Below are 16,950 nucleotides of genomic sequence, written 5' to 3' on the forward strand. Positions count from 1 at the left end.
CAAAGGTTACATGTTCTTTGGGGGGGGGGAGGGAGAAGCACACAGATTACACTTCTTACAGGGGTGACCAACCTGATTTTGTCATAACTTCCAACAGGTTACCAAAAAAGTACTGTATGAAATTTCTTTTTCAAACTCAAAGACTTGGTTTTGTGTTGAGAATTTTGTAGCAAGTCAAGCAGGTTTAAATTGACGGTTTAAGATATATGTAATCTATTTTTAGGGTCTCAAAAATGTTAAAAACTGTTATTTAGCTTGGTTGGGGCTAATTAAATATTCTGGAAAATGGCCAATATATGTTTGTGTATACATGCATACACATGGACATTTAAGGATTACTAATCTTTAGCAAATGTTTACTTTACACATCAAAACTTAACCTTAGTGATTCAGAAGACACTGTTTACCTTACAGAACCTTAATACCAATATACATTTTTCTGGTAATGAGTCAATTAAGAAATACAGAAATACCTTAGCTACGAAACTACGGTCACGTAGGACTTAACAAGCATTCGCACTAGGCACTGCTCTGTTGATGCACGACATTGGAACCCACTGTTAACTATTTCCAATTCAATCTAAGAGGGATTATTTTCTCATGAAACCTTCCTTTTAATTTCATAAGAGAACATAATAAAATACAATGTACCAAAATTTGCTTAAACTCTACCAGATTAATAAACAGTATTTATACTTCTGCATTTCAAGGATCTATACCTTGTCACATACCACCCACCCAAATGTCTACCGTTTCTTTAGATATGACATGAATAAGTAGGTCAAAAATGCACTTGGAAAAACAAAGTGTCTTTATTTCTATTTATTCATTTATACAAAGACAGTATCAACAATAGGTAATAAAACACTTTTTAAAAAAAATTAATTCTCCATTTTGAAAGGTTCAGGACTTTGTCTCTTTTTTCTACCTTACGCTTTTAAATACTTCAGTCCAACAAAAAAGCAGAAAAATAAAAAGTTTATAATCTTTTCTTAAGGTCAAATTGGGATAATTAGAATTGGCTCTTTCGAATTTAGCTATCATTTAGAGTAACGTGGAAATTTATTCACAGAATGATATATATAAGAATGTTAAAGCATAACATCCCCCCTCCCCCCACAGTGAATTTTTTAAAGGACAAATTTCAGGGCACTTTCAAATTCTGAGGCTTAAGAAAGCCCTCTTGGGGATCCTTAGAAGACTCTTCCCTTTGATACAGAGTAAAAAATATTAGGAATTATAAAGCAACCATGGGGACTGGTAATATAACCCATGGTTGCTGCCTTAAAAGTTAGAAATAAATGGAGTCTCCATGTTTCAGTGAAGGGACCCAAAAAAAAAAAAAAAGGCAGAAAGCCACCTTAAACTCATTTCTATGGCATGTCAAATGATGTGGACACATGTTTCCCTTAGAAAGATTTTATCCCACCGCCGCCTTTCTAAGGCTCAGTTAGCCCTCAAACTGCTCTTGCTGCCACTTCTCTTCTTTACATCACCTGTTCTAGAAGCAAACCTCCTGGAAAAATGGTGCTACAGACTGGAAAATCAAGACTGTGGGGACAGAAAAGGGGCTCTAATGGTCAAAATACACATCTAACAAGGAGACTAGCTAATCTAGATATGGATTGTTAACTCTGACTCTAATATATTCTTGAGCTATGCTTACAACTTAAGTTTAAGTATTTAAACACCAAAAGGAGTCTAAGAGTCAAAGGACTCTTCTAAGCATATTTTACTTTTAAAAAGAGAAATAGGCTAACAAGCAAAAATAAAAGTGTGTTTGCTCTTCAACAACTAATACTTAAATGTTTTTATAAAAACAATTTCTTTCAGATACTCTGATTAACCTTTAAGTGACATAAAAAAGTTTCAGCATTCTTTAATATCAGTATTTTGCACAATTTAAAATGTAGCCATTGAGCTTAGCATTTCAAGGGAAAAAAAAAAGAAAAAAGGAGAATGGTAACTCACTGAGAAGTTTATATACTGAGTAAAGTTTAGTTTGTTTTGGACTCTTTAAAAAAATTAGGCCCAGAATTTTAGTTATCCTAATTACCATCCCAATAGAATAGGATATCTGTGGGGATTCTAGTTACAGTAAGTATTTTGAACTAATAGACACAAGACCCACTGATTGGACTGTTTGTTTAGAATCTGTTTTACTGGGTTTAGACAAAGACTTCAACAAAGCTAACTATATTTTGAGTTCCACTGATTAAAAATGCAGTTTTAAACACTCTGCTTTTGTGGTAAATTTCTAGACAAATCATAAATGTAAAGAACAATATTGTATAAATATTGTACTATTCGCAGGTAGTTGTTGGAGAAGTGAAATGCTTGTATCAAACTATCAAAATTCTGACCTTTCAGAATAGGTTTTCCAAAACAATTTCCTGAAAATCAGCAACTGCTTTTAAACTCTTAAAATGTCAGTTTCAACCAAAAATATCCTAACAGATAAATCTTAAAGTTATTTCTTTTGAAAGTCTCAATTAGTTTTTACTTTCAACTATATATTGAATACAGAACTAGTTTCTAAATAAACATCTAACGAAGAAGAATTTCAATGTAAAATAAAGCTAGGCAATCTAACACAACTTGTTTAAGAATGTCTAAGTGTGATTTAGAAAAATTCAGAATTAAATTTCTCTAATAGTGAAAAACTTTCAGTCTCCTCTTAATATTCAAAACCAGCAACTTCTCATGAGACTAGAAAGTTAGCAGAAGGAATCAAACAGATTTAAGCACTGCCCGACTTCTTCTAAAGTGATGCACTCTTTTATCCTAGAAAAGACAGAAATAAGTCCGTTTTATTATTTCATTGAAAACTTTCATATTACCACTATGACCTAAGATAGTTGCAAAATAGTTAAAGCATTCATTTTGGGTTTAAAAAGCTATAAATACTGAGAGAAAAGTAGTCCTTTTGGGGAAGCATTTCTAAACTTTACTGTAACAAATGTACCAGTGACTAGTTTTATTCACTAATTTAAAAAGAAACCTCAGTAAACTTAGAAACAGAAGACTTCGAGTCCATGCCATTTTATGAAGATTATTAATTAATGATTTGGCAGTGATGCCCCAAAGACAGCTGGTGGAAAATGTATATAATTTTTAGAAGTACGGTTTTTGCAGAAAGAAGTGCATCTGGTAGAAATCAGTTTGAGAAAATACTACACTTCAAACTACAACTTTATACTTTTAGGTTAAAAGATTAAAGCTTTTGCATATTTAAAGGTATATTCTTAACCTGTGATGAAGATGTAGCACAATATTCTGCTCTCATTAGAGTGAGTATAGTTGGTTCTTTTTCATACTCAGACTCTGAACAAAAGGGCTCTTAAAAGAACTTTAGTCCTAGGTCTTCTCATTTTAAACTTGTAGAATCTGAACCTTAGTTAAGATTATCAAGGAATTTGTCTAATGTGACATAACCAAGATCAGAAACCAGAACTTTCTTAAATTCAAACACTCACATTTTCTTTCACATCACCCAACTCTTAATCAACTTCCATTTCTTTCTACTCAGCTCTTTTCGGTGCTTTACTTTATCTCTTCTCCCCCCACATTGTTCAGGTATGTCATCTGAATGATCAATTTTTTTTTCTCTTTTTAAAATTTTTAAAAGTTAATTTGTTTATTTTGAGAGAGAGAGAGAACATGCACATGTGTGCTCACAGAAGCTTGAGATGGGCAGAGAGAGGGAGAGAGAATCCTAAGCAAGCTCCACACCACCAGTGCAGACCCTGATGTGGGGCTTAAACTCAGTAAATGTGAGATCATGACCTGAGCTGAAATCAAGAGTTGGACGCTCAAATGAGTAAGCCAACTTTTCTTCTCTTTAGTCTAATATCCATATACAGCCATATTTCATTTTATTCATAAACGTGTCATTTTTTTGCAAATTAAAGGTTTGTGGCAACCCTGCACTGAAAAAGTCTATTGGCACCATTCCTCTGCCAGCAATTCCTCCCTTTGTGTCTGTGTGTTACATTTTGGTAATTCTCTATTTCACACTTTTATTATTATTATTATATTTGTTATGGTGATCTGTGATCAATGATTCTGAGTTGCTGAAAGCTTAGATGATGGTTAGCATTCTTTAGCTATAAAGTACATATGTATTTAAAAATGTTTTTGAGAGAGAAAGGACGCAGCTGTGTGCATATGAGCAAGGGAGGAAGGGAGGGAGGGAGGGAGGAAGAGGGGGAGTAGAGAGGGGGAGGGAGGGGTAGAAGGGGGGGAGAGAGAGAGAGAGAGAGAGAGAGAGAGAGAGAGAGAGAGACAGACAGACAGACAGACATGGAGGGAGGGAGGGAGGGAATCTCAAGCAGGGTCCACTGAACCCAGAATGCTATGTGGGGCTTGATGTTATGAATTTTGAGATCATGACCTGAGCTGAAATCAGGAGTTGGACACTTAACTGAGCTACAGGTACCCCAACAATAAAGCATATTTAAGATATGTATATCATTTTTAAAGATACAATACTATTGGATACATAATAGACTACAGTATAAAGAAAACTTTTATATGTACTGGAAAAAAAATTTGACTCACTTTATTGTATATTCGCCCTGTTGCAGTGGTATGAAACTGAACCTGCATGGTACCTCTGGAGTTAGGTTCTGCTTTGTGTACCTAACATTTCCTCTTTTTCCATTTGGTCAAGTCAATATTCTCTTTCAACTCTCCTCTTTCATGCACCTTTTCAATTAAAAGCTTCTGCTAATGATTTCATCCTTAAGGACGAACTATACTGTATCAAGGTTAGAGCAGCATAATGGCCAAGTAAAATTCAATCCCAGTTCTGAGTTACTAACATCAAATGACAAGAGTTCAATTAAATAAATAAACTATGCAATCTCAAAATATATATTATATAGAAACAAAGATACTTCATATCTGACAAATATACTATTCCTTTTATACCTTGAAGTAGTCATCTTGAGTAACAACAGAGTTTCTCAGTCTGTTCTCCGGATTAAATAGACAAGATACCATAGTCTGTATGCTTCTGTCCACAGATTTCTGGAAAAGAAAAAAAGAAGTTTTTCCAACAATTTAAGGACTATTCCTTTTACTGTAACAGGCTTTTCAAAGAAAGGTGAATACATATACTTTGAAGGAATTCTTATGTAATCCATACTAAATATGAAATTTTACACATTACATTTTTATGTAATTCATTACATGTCACTTAGTATGAAGCCTTTCTATCAAATTTTAAAAGTATTTTAGAATCTTAGTGATACAGTACTGATTATAAAGCTCAATTTAGTAAAACCCTCAAATATTTTAAAGTTTTAAAATTTTTCCTGCTAAGATAAGAAACAGTGAACTTCAGCATTTGAAGAAAAATATCTAGGAAAGAACCTGATAATTGTAACTATTTTAATATTTTTTTCAAATTCTAATCATGAATGAAATAAAGGAATTTTTTACTCTATAGTTCAGTAGTTCCCAACTATTTTTTTCCCAGAAACACATGGACAAAGTAGTTGATGTGATGGGAATGTGCACACACACTCCAATGAGAATCCTTCAAGGTTATTATGCACATTCCCATCACACCAACTACTTCCACATTCCCACCCATAGGAGAATTCAAGAGTGAAAGTGCGATTTTATGAATTTGTTCTAATGATAAAAAAAGAAACTCCATCTATTTCAGTATCTCAATTATTACTAGTGACTCCACCACTCTTGAGAGCTGCTTCCATATATCAAGTTATGAAAAGACCACTAGACAGTTGTGTATTACTATTTGACTAAGTAAACATTTAAACTGGTTAAAAAAAAGAGAAGACATAATTCATACTAATCTCTCTTTTGAAGAGAGGATTCTTGAAGAAGCGGTCTACTGCATTCCACCAAATTATATTCGTACGCATTAAAGTAGGTTTTAAGAAACAATAAAAATCAAGAGAGGAATGGACTACTGAATCAGAAACTATATGTAAACACTGAAAATTTGGGGTGCCTGAAGTTTTATCAACTTTTACATAAAATGCCAAATTATTAGTCAATTACTGATGCTTTGTTATTTTTGCCTGGCTTCCATATTTAAATCTGAAAAAAGATACTTGCATCTCAAAGGGCCATTACAATAAAAATTTCAAAAAGTAATTATGAAAATATAAACTATAAAATTAGATGTTTGCCTTTTGTGGGCCATTTCCAGAAGATGGAGTAACTTCGTGAGCTGAACATTCACTCTGCAAAACTTCAGCTCCTGTATCAACTTCATTACAGTGGTAGTTAATAGTGGTATAAGCCTACATTATAAAAGTATAATTAAAGAGATGTACATTAGATACATTTCTAAACAATCCATTCTTCAAAATAGGTAAGCTGATGTTGAACATTTAAATGTGGCCTGTGTTGAAGTTGAATTATGTTATTTCAGAAACTTTATGTTGAACTGAACAGCCGAACTGCAGTAAGGCAATCTTTTATTTTGAAAATTCTAAACTTCAGCATAATCAGAATCAAAGAACTCTAAGAAAAAGTAACTTCAGGGGTGCCTGAATGGCTCAGTCAGTTGAGTGTCCAACTTCGGCTCAGGTTATCATCTCGTGGGTTTGAGCCCTGTGTTAGGCTGTGCTGACAGCTCAGCATTTCCCCCTCCTCTCTCTGTCCCTCCCTACTGGTGCTCTCTCTCAAAAACAAACAAACACTAAAACAGAAACTCCAACATCTAGTAACAGACTGAGAATTTCCCAGTGCCTGAGAATTTGAACTAATGTTATATCATTCAAAGATCCAATCTTGATGACAGACAGAAGGTAACAAACGATCAAGTGTTTAAGAGCTAACAGCTTCTTTTGTGTTCTTATATATACCATCTAACAGTATCACAGCAAAACATTTGCTTCTCTTCAGCAGATTTTTTTAATGGATAGAACACTAGAGATGAATGATTCAATACGACTTCTAAATTCACTGAATCAGAATTAGCACAGGTACTAATACTACCTTTCTTGGATTATATATAACTTAGCACCTGTTGTATGCAGAGCAGCCACTGCCTTAAAGCACACAAAAACCACGTGACAAATGAAAAGCAGTTTCTTCCACGGAAGAATATATTTGGGCTGCCATGAATAAAATATAACACATAACGTGAAAGGGAACTTAAAAATATTTCTATGCATATGTGAAATGGAAGAAGGTCAAGAAACATAATACTTAAAACAAGAAAATATTTTAAATAAAGAAAAAGTAGTATATGTTTGGCTAATTTATCTTACCGGGGGTATAACAAAACTCCTTTGCTCCCCAGCAGGCCACTGTGGTGCCATCTTAAAAAAAAAAAAAAAAAAGAAAATAAGAAATAACGTTTGGTTAACCATTCTTACACATTTTCACAAACATGAAAGAGAGACAATGTTGAGGTTATTTGTCCTGCTTGTTCCTTGAACTTGCAGTAAAAGAAATAGAATGGAAGAAAAAATACTTTATATTTCTAATAACTAAAGGGTTTACTGTTACTTTATATATAAACCCTAACTTTTTCTCAATTTTTTGGTGTTAGCTCTCAGAAAAACTCAAAGATAGTTCTTTGAATTTATTACCATAGATAATGGTCATGGGCCCCATAGATATGGTCATATCTATGGTCAGAAATTCAGAGAACTACTACTTTGTAGTAGTCAGCTAAAATAAACACTACAAAATATGATTGTAATTCAATGCTGTAAGAATTGAGTTATTTTATTTCGATCTATCCCAAGAAAGCTTATAACAGTCTTGATGTTTCAGCTTTTTGACAGCAAAGATGGAAGAATACATACTGAAATACAGTGGAGGACACCAAATCTTAGAAAACAGTGTAAAGAAACCTTTTTGCTAAGTATATTCCTGTCAAAGTATCCTTTCCTTACTTCTAAATAATTAAAGGTCCTAATTATAGACTATTTCTAATTTTCTTTCTTATTTTAAGCATATTCAACTAGTTTAAATGACAATCTATTAGGGAAATTCATATAAACGCTTCGATAATATCCCAAAATAAGTTATTTTGTTCTCTTTTTAAATTACCTGATAATTATATACAGGCAGCTGATATCCAGTGATAACCTGAACTGGTGAACTAGGATAAGGAGGATATGCCTGAAAATACAGTTTATGGAAGAATGGATTAACATGGAAAATTCTTGAAGATAATAAAGTAACACTCCCATTACTACAAAAAAAGAAATAAATTTCATTTTTCTATATATGAATGCAGAATTCTATTGGAATGATTGGCTTCATGAAGAAAAATTCTCCGTCAAATTTTAGTCTTTTCAGAGGGTTCTCGAGAAGGGATGAATGACAGAAGAGACTGATTTTGCCCACCTACGTTCATCTTATTTGTATATTTATCCCCACCAAGTTCTTCCTTACACTGGTGATAAGGCTCTAATTAAGATAGATCTCCATGTTAAACTTAAATTAATACATCGTTGTTCCTTTGTAAAAATATTTTTAAGCAGTTTTATATTCCTTGACAATATCATGGAGTAATGTGTAGTCCTCCTATACACTTCATGGCTCTTTCTGTATTTCATTTCTACAAGTTAAGGGCAGTACCTAATCCCACAACTGAAAATAAAAAACAGTGGAATATTGAGTAACAACATCTATGTAATATCATACATGAACACACCCAAGTTCAATATTAGATCACAGCACATGTTAGGAACAAGTAAGGTCTTTTATTCTAACCATGTTTTGAGCAAGAAAAATAACAAAAGGTATAACCTACATGTTGGATGAATGGAAAATACAAACAAACGAAAGATACTACATAACCACTTCTCTACTAGTTTTCTTTTCTTGAAAATAAAAGATATTTTAAACTGAAGAAAGTAAAATGAAAAAGAAAATCAATGTTATTCATCAACAGGAGACAGTAAATATTTTAAATCCCATTTCAATATTCAAGCATCCAAACACATTATATGCCAGAAACTCAGGATTTACAAATATAGTTAAGTCATCAGAAGCCTATCCATTCTAGAACCAGAATACATCCAGAAGTAAGGAATCTATGAGAAGGCATCTGAAAATCATTGCAAATAATGAATAACTAGAATTTCCGAACTTAAAGAAGAATAAACCAGGCAAACATATAAGGAAAGCTGCCTTCAAATATTTTAGGAGTTATCTTATGGGGGGGTGGGAAGAATGAGATACACTATTTGTGGCTAGAGGTCAGTTCTTAAAGACTTACAAACTATATAGAAGCAGATTTTAGCTTGGTGTAAGAAACAACACTAAGAACAACAGATTTCTAACAAAAGTAATAGATTTCCTTTCTATCACTCATCCCATACTCAGAGACAGTATTATTACTTATTATGGAAAATGTGCATCTGATTTGAGGGTAAAAAGTGAGACTGGCTTACTTTTAAGATGCCCCCATCTGTAAGATCTCCAATACTATTAAAAAGAAAAGGGAATGTTATATAATTCTTACCTGCACATACTGAGTTATAGGATTCACCATGGTCGGAGGCTGCATGTAAGTTTCAGTGTTTGGATTGCTCCAGACACTCTGAAACTGTGGTGGTGGTGGTGGAGGAGGAGGAGGATTAAAAACCAAAGGACGTGGCTGCACATGGTAAGAACCTTTTTAAAGAATAAAACGAAAACAAAGCTTACTTTTAGTTTCCTGAAAAGCTACATGTGTCACTAAGGACAATTCTTCTCCTTACTCACATAAATTCTGTTTCCTGATTGCAGGTCCCAGTTTCAGCTTTTTACCATGGAAATTTATCGGTGACTAAAAATAAAGCAGTAACAAAGGTAAAATCAATTTCAAAGTCTTTACTTCTAAGGCTTTCATAAATACCTCAAGTCTTCTAAAATTTCTACCATCAGAGGAAATCACTGGGAAGAACATACCAAATCAAAATTTATCAGCATGAAGCAACCTTACCCTTACTACTTGTGTTGAGTCTTGGAATTTGATCAAAAATCTTTACACTCTGTCTCTAACCTTTCCCGTGTCTAGTTCATGAAGCTGTATGTCCAGTTACAAATAAACAGGTTCTGACAAGTTATGTAAGATTACTCTAGGTTTGGATTTCAAGCAGGAATTTTATTTCTATATTTTATACAAGGCTATATATTCAGGACTCAACACTAAACATTGCATCCATAAACTAAGAGATTTTGCCATAAGATTACTTACTTCTACTATCTTCTGCACATCCACATCATTATAAAATGAAACAAATCCATAGCTATAAAGACAGATAAATGAAGTATAAAAATCACCACCATAACAGTACATGGTCTAAAAATTCTAGTACCCCATGAAGTTAACTGACAAATTATAATGATGAAAGATGAAGAATATACTGAAACAAACAGTTTTAGATGTACATGATCGGTTTTCCATAAATATTACTTTTTTCTTCCCCTGATCTATGTCAGAATGCATGAAGGTTAACATAGTGTGGGACATCATTCATTAACTGAAAATTCCTACCTATGAACCCGAATTTAACTTACTACGTATTGCTTAACGTATTGCTTAACTTACTACGTATTGCAAGATGGTTAAAACTTAAGACACTGTAAAATAAGTGAGGAAAACAGCTCTTTGATTGAACTGACTAATCCATTTATGTAAAATAAATCAAGGTGGGAAAAATTTACATACAAACACTATGAAAATGACTACAAAGAAGAGCTGGCAGCAAACTTATCCTTTACATGAAAGAAACAAGCTAAGCAACAAATTTACGCAAATGTAAAAACAAGTTTTGAATTCTTCTTCACTACTCTATGTAGATATGATAACTCACAATAGTTTTTTTACTTTATACTGAACATGTATGTTGTACTCACCCTTTGGACACACCAGTTCGATCTGTGATTATTTTCACTTCTTTTACTGAACCGTATCTAGCAAAGAAACTTCTAATTTCGGTTTCATCCATCTATGAAGAAGAATTTGACTTAAGAGTTAAGTTTAGCATTCAAAATTTTCAATTATACTATAAAAAAAGATTTGAAAATGTGGAAGTATCTCCCTTAAGAATCCCCAAACCACCTGGAGCTCTTGTCAAGACACTTTTAGTCTCTATAGGTTAAACATGAACCCAATTCCAAACCTGCATGAAGTACAAAAAAACCTTATGTTTGCAACTGGGCCCAAACCCCATTATTCACTAAATATTATCTTATATAAAAGAGAAATACAATACCCTAACATCAATTCCACCAACAAAAACGGTGTTTGGCATGATTTTGCCTTCTGGTAAAACATAGCCTTGGCTGGTTGTAGGTGATGAGGACTGGGTGCTGGCCTCTCTGGAGATGGTGGAGTTTGGAGTCTCAGGATTTGCAGCTGACTGTAATTTAGAAAGCAGATATCATCACTGGATATTTAGGCAAAAACTATACATGATGTAAAATATAATATTTGTATTTAATTACTTTCATAGTAACTTGGCCAGCAATACAGCTTACTTCAGGCTTAGGATTTAAAGTAGTAAGAGGAGATCAGTGTGAAAATTTAACAAAAGAGTACATAGTACATTCTTAAACTGTGTGTTTCTCATCAAAATCTCTTATACTAAAGTAGAATACTGACTTTATACGGAATTTGTGAACTGGAAAGTTCAGGTTTCTAAAAATAGTTATTAAACTCATTCTATTCTATGCCAGTAAGCAAATTTTCATTTTACTAAGTACCTTATTAAAAAGCATAGTACATCCTTTTAAAAAAGATGAAATTTTTAAAAATCTGCATCAAAAACATGCATCAAGGCTTAAAATTTTTTTTTTTTTTATTTTAGAGAAAGCATGAGAGAGTGAGCACATAGCCATGGCACAAGCAGAGGAGATGGGCAGAGGAAGGGAGAAAGAATCTTAAGTAGGCCCCATGCTCAGCATAGCATAGAGTCCAACATGGGGCTCAATCCCATGACCTGAGCCAAAATCAAGAGTCAACCCACTGAGTCACCCAGACACCCCGATAACAAAGCTATAAACCAAATTCTTTTGTCTCCTCTTTATAATCACCAAAATTAACATGGATTTTGTAATTAAATAACTCTATGTTCGTATGCACTTACTTTGGAAATGGATTATGAAAACATGATTTGCTCATATATCATAATAGCTCCTGCTAAAAAAAGGGGCTTACAATCCTTTCCCCTAGTGCTAGGGTGTTCAAAGCATCTTTTGAAATAACATTTTTCTTCCTAATACCAAATCAGTCCCACTGATAATTCTAATTTTCACAGTGGGCTGATAAGATATAAATGATACTATTTTTATTTTCAGATCAAGAGACCCCACACATGAAACTCAATTATTTTTCTGGATTCTGGTCAGAACTCTATCTTTAGATTTTCTACATAAGATTACTGTAAAATTTTCTGAAACAAAATTTACTGCTAATATAGATGTTGGAAAAGCAGTCTAACATAGTGAAACAAAAATTTAGTCAGGAGATCTGGGTTCCTGTCCTTTACTAGGTTGTAAGCCCCTTACTTGGCAGCTATCTATATCTGGGAAAATTTCTTTGAGAATAAAGTGAGATAACATCTGTAAATTCATTTTGTAAAGTATCACTGGGCACATCAACGTAAGCTAGTGTCCTGTTATCTGAATTTATTTTCAATAGATTAAAAAGCTGCTTTCTTGGTTTTACCATTTACTTACATAGTTTGTACATACTTTATTAATTAACAACTAATTTCAATTGGAACTTTAAAGAATTTGTTAAGAGAACATCCACCTTTGAAATTAATTTATCAAGTGCCTATTGAGTGGTGCCTGGATGGCTTAGTTGGTTAAATGTCTTGACTCTGGCTTAGGTCATGATCTCACAGTTTGTGAGCCCGGGGCCCATGTAAGGCTGTGCTGACAACACAGAGCCTGAGGCCTACTTCGAGTTCTGTGTCTCCCTCTCTCTCTGCCCCTCCTCACCTCTCAAAATGAATAAACATTAAAAAATTAAAACAACAGTGTACCTACTAAGAAGGAAGCACAAAAGGCTGCAAGAGACATAAACCTACTGTACCTCTGCTTATGGAGAAAACAAGGACAAAATAAACCGACACATATTTTTAACAAGCAAGCACAATAATTTCTATAGAAATTAGTAATATTTAAGTAAGTATAATTAATGAAGTTACTAGTAAATTTAAGATTCTACAAACTGCTATACTAATTAGAGATGAAATCAAAACTGTCAATTTTGGTTTCTGTTAATTTGTGCACACACAAATGATTCTTGAACATGGATTTGAACTGTCCAGGTCCACTTATTCACAGGTATTTTTCAAAGAAATACATGGAGGGAGGGTGGGTTGATGTTCCTAACCCCTGCATTGTTCTAGAATCAACTGTACTTGCTATTTAGTGTTTCTGTTTGAGTGCTTCTTAATTCTTTCCTCTAACTATAATATAGTAGTATTCCACAATAACACAATAGAGTAAAAACCTACTTCTGAAGTTTTCCCATTTTTCAATGTTTTCTAATTTAGGTTTTTTCTATATGGGACTATATTATATAATCCACATATCTTGAACTATTGAAACTTGACTAGATTTCTCTTCACTATAAACAACTCACCAATCCTTTTCAGTTAGCTCTTTATAAAGTTCAAAACAGAACAGTGGCTCTGAAATTCTAATAAACTTTGTTTATTCCTTCTCAATTTCCCCTTCATTTGTGGATAAACTTTGGATACCATTCTATTTGACAAACTAGTTTTAACTGTTGTAAATGACAATGGATCAATGTTTTAATTTGGAGGTGTAATGTCAGGCCAGAAAACTGTACCAGATTATAAGGGTTTATGAGAATGTATTGATTCTCAACCAGGGGAGATTTTGTGACGGAGGGGCATTTTTGGTTGTCACAACTGAGGTGCTTCTTATATCTGGTGGCAGAGGCCAAGGGTACAGTAAACATATAATGCAAAAACAGCTTCCCAGAACAAAAAACTATCTGTCCCAAAATTTGAATAGGGTCATAGTTGAGAAACCTGTGACAGCATCTCCAGAATTGAGGATGAAAGTTCTAATTCTCATATTCTATTAACAAAAGTAAAATGGATACTTGAGACACTAAGCAATGATTTGGGATAAAGAAAAAAAGGCCATTATATAGTACAGGAAATTTGGTTTGGTATTGAGTAACTCAAATTCACGGTCTGGTTAATTAAGATATTAAACATAATATTCAGCAAATGATTTTATTTACATCTTAAATTAAGGCACTACCATGTCTTAACCTTTAGCCAGCAGGTGGTGCTCAAAGCTAACAAAGTAAGCAAAGTACTCCATGGTAACAAGGCAGCAGCAGGGATTTTTTTTCAACTTCTACTGTGTGCATACTTGTACACAATTATAATTTATATATACAACATTCAAAACCAATAAACCACCTTTATTACTTTTAAACTACTGCTAAAAATACTCCACAAATAAATGCTTAGGCTAAAGCAAAAAGTTTGGTGTTAAAGTATTAACCACCAAAAAACATAAAGAAACAAATTTTACATAAATTAAATATAAGGAGTAATTATTTCTCTTAATTCTATCTCCAAGTGAGTTGGTGGGTTTTGAGAGAAGTAATGTTAAGACAGTAAGTAGCAGGGATTGGAGGTTTTCATATACACAATTCTCATCACTGGTAGTTACAGTAACACATTCCCTGGTGTACTTAGATAACGAAATGACAAAAATACCTAAAAGCTGAAAAAAAACCTTATCTTTATTAAAGCCCCTGGAATGTCAGTTATTTAACATTATTTCATTCAACTCATATCTACATGCAAGCCAACTGCAACCTATAATTGACCACAAAAACAGTCTAAAATTTGTGGTCACTAGAGTGATTTCCACATAAGACACTAATAAAAAGAAAGGCTAACAGGAAATAGGAAATGAAAATCAGAATAAAACCTTGTAAGTAAATCCAAGACTGGATTCTACACAAGAAAAATCCAAATAATAAACAATCCTGACAAAACTAACTGAGAAAAAGAGCAAGAAAGCAGAAATATACATTTGTGTTGAATAAAGGGACCACAGATTATAAGACAATCTTAAAGAAATGGCCAACTTTCTAGAAAAATGTCAATCTTAAACAATCTTAGAAAAAAACATTCACTGGGAGTTTTCTCAAATTGGAAAGAAACAGAGTGTGTGTGTGTGCGCGGGGAGGGGTAGGTAGAGAGAGAGCGAGAGCGAGCACCAAGACAGAAAATTGTAGACAGAAGACAGTGTGTATGAGAAAGAAGATTCAGACACTTGAATTGAAAAAAAAATCCAGAGAGAAGAGAAAAAGGGTATTTCTCAATTCATTTTATAAAACACACACCTAAATAACAAAACCTAATCAAAATGGTCCACCTCTGTCCCCAACACAGAGATGCAGAATTCCAGCAGCATATAAAAAACACACAATTAGACTTTATATTGAAAACATAAGGATGGTTCATTCTTAGGAAATCTGTTACTGTGATTCACCAACGAAAAAACATTTTATAAAATATAGTCATTATTCAATTTTTAAAAACCTAGGTAAAACAAGAATCTTATTCTCTGTTGATGTAGCTGTAAGCTAACATCAGGCTTAAAGAGAAACAGCAATTTCCACTACAATTAGGAAATTAAGGCAACTCCTTACCACTATAAACGACAAAGAATATTAATGGAGTCCTTATAAATCCTTAGAAAAACATCCACATAGAAAAGTGAATTAAGAATTTATGAAAAAGAAATTTTGAAAGCTAATGACAAACTTCAACTTCACTAATGATTGAAAAAAAGCACATCAAAATGTATTTTCCACCTATTATTGGCAACTTTACAAAGCATAACACCTCTCATTGAAAACTGAAAAGGTCATTCTGCACACAGAATATGTACTTGTACACGCTCCATCAAGAACAACTCAGAAAGGTGTACTGTAACTTAAAATTGTTATTAAAATGGGCATAACTCTTTCACCTAGTTGTTTCCATTCCTGGCAATTAATTTCAAGGAATTCATAAAATAAGCATGTCCAAACATGTACACAAAGCTATGTACTACAGTATTGTTTTAATACAGAAAAATTATTCATTATAAGGAAATTTGGTAAAATAAGTAATGGTACAATCTAATATCTTAATAGTACATACCTAAAATGATTTTAAATTTATCTTTGAAAAATAACGTCCATTATATTAAGTGAAGAATGCAGAATATAAAAAAGTATTATGTAGCATGGTCCAAATTTTATAAAATAAAACTTACCTATCTACATGCAACACATGTATAAAAACAATCTGGAAGGGCATACATACAGAAAGACTTGAGTAAAAGGGATTAAAGGCGTTGGAACAGACCTGGTTTCTTACACGGATTACTTTCCGGTGAGCTAATATGCTGTTATAACCAGGGAAAAAAGCTAGTAGCATTTCCCCCCCTTTCCTCTAAAAATGAAGAGAAAAAAAAAACTGTACATTTTTATAGTAACTCCGTGATTAGTCACACGGCTAGCGACACAACACAAATGATTATACAGAATACTATGTATAATTCCATTTTTATTTAATGTTCTTTTATATGTAGCAATATAAGCCGTATATAAATTTCCTCTACCTCTGAAAATGGAGAATACGAAATAATACAATCTACAGCGTCTATAATGCCACGTGAGACCTAAGGGTGGTTCCAAAGTTTCAGAGTTGCACCTTGTGAATCACCTCCCAAGCATTTAGAAAACTCCCTGAAACGTACACCCCGAAGAGCATGTATTACTACCGTGCGTGAAGCTTATTTAAATCCCTGCTTTATCTGGAGAGAAAAGGCTCCCGCCTGCCCGGCCCAAGCACAACCCTCCGCCCCGCGGCTCAGCGGTCACGTGGCAGCACACGCGAGGCCGGCCTCGTGCGGCAGTGATGGCGTCCGGCGAGTCGTCCGCCGGAAGCCTCCGCACGCGGC

At 33.6% G+C, this 16,950-nt stretch overlaps 1 protein-coding gene across 2 annotated transcripts in view; it reads right to left on the reverse strand.

Moving 5' to 3' along the window:
- Nucleotides 1-788: 788 nt before the first annotated feature.
- DAZL (deleted in azoospermia like) overlaps nucleotides 789-16,950 on the reverse strand; it is a 16,877-nt gene continuing 715 nt past the window's right edge. Inside the window, exons 2-11 of one of the 2 annotated variants that reach the window (XM_029940835.1) lie at nucleotides 11,205-11,351; nucleotides 10,846-10,937; nucleotides 10,184-10,235; nucleotides 9,709-9,772; nucleotides 9,467-9,618; nucleotides 8,044-8,115; nucleotides 7,254-7,304; nucleotides 6,165-6,278; nucleotides 4,933-5,031; nucleotides 789-2,784 (exon numbers count right to left, since the gene is read on the reverse strand). In XM_029940835.1, coding sequence (XP_029796695.1) covers nucleotides 2,731-2,784; nucleotides 4,933-5,031; nucleotides 6,165-6,278; nucleotides 7,254-7,304; nucleotides 8,044-8,115; nucleotides 9,467-9,618; nucleotides 9,709-9,772; nucleotides 10,184-10,235; nucleotides 10,846-10,937; nucleotides 11,205-11,351 — 897 coding nt within the window. In that variant the 3' untranslated portion in view covers nucleotides 789-2,730. The remainder of the gene's footprint in view (nucleotides 2,785-4,932; nucleotides 5,032-6,164; nucleotides 6,279-7,253; nucleotides 7,305-8,043; nucleotides 8,116-9,466; nucleotides 9,619-9,708; nucleotides 9,773-10,183; nucleotides 10,236-10,845; nucleotides 10,938-11,204; nucleotides 11,352-16,950) is intronic. The other variant, XM_029940836.1, reaches the window with a different exon arrangement.

This window comes from Suricata suricatta, chromosome 5 (genome assembly GCF_006229205.1).
Source record: "Suricata suricatta isolate VVHF042 chromosome 5, meerkat_22Aug2017_6uvM2_HiC, whole genome shotgun sequence".
NCBI classification, from domain to species: Eukaryota; Metazoa; Chordata; class Mammalia; order Carnivora; family Herpestidae; genus Suricata; species Suricata suricatta.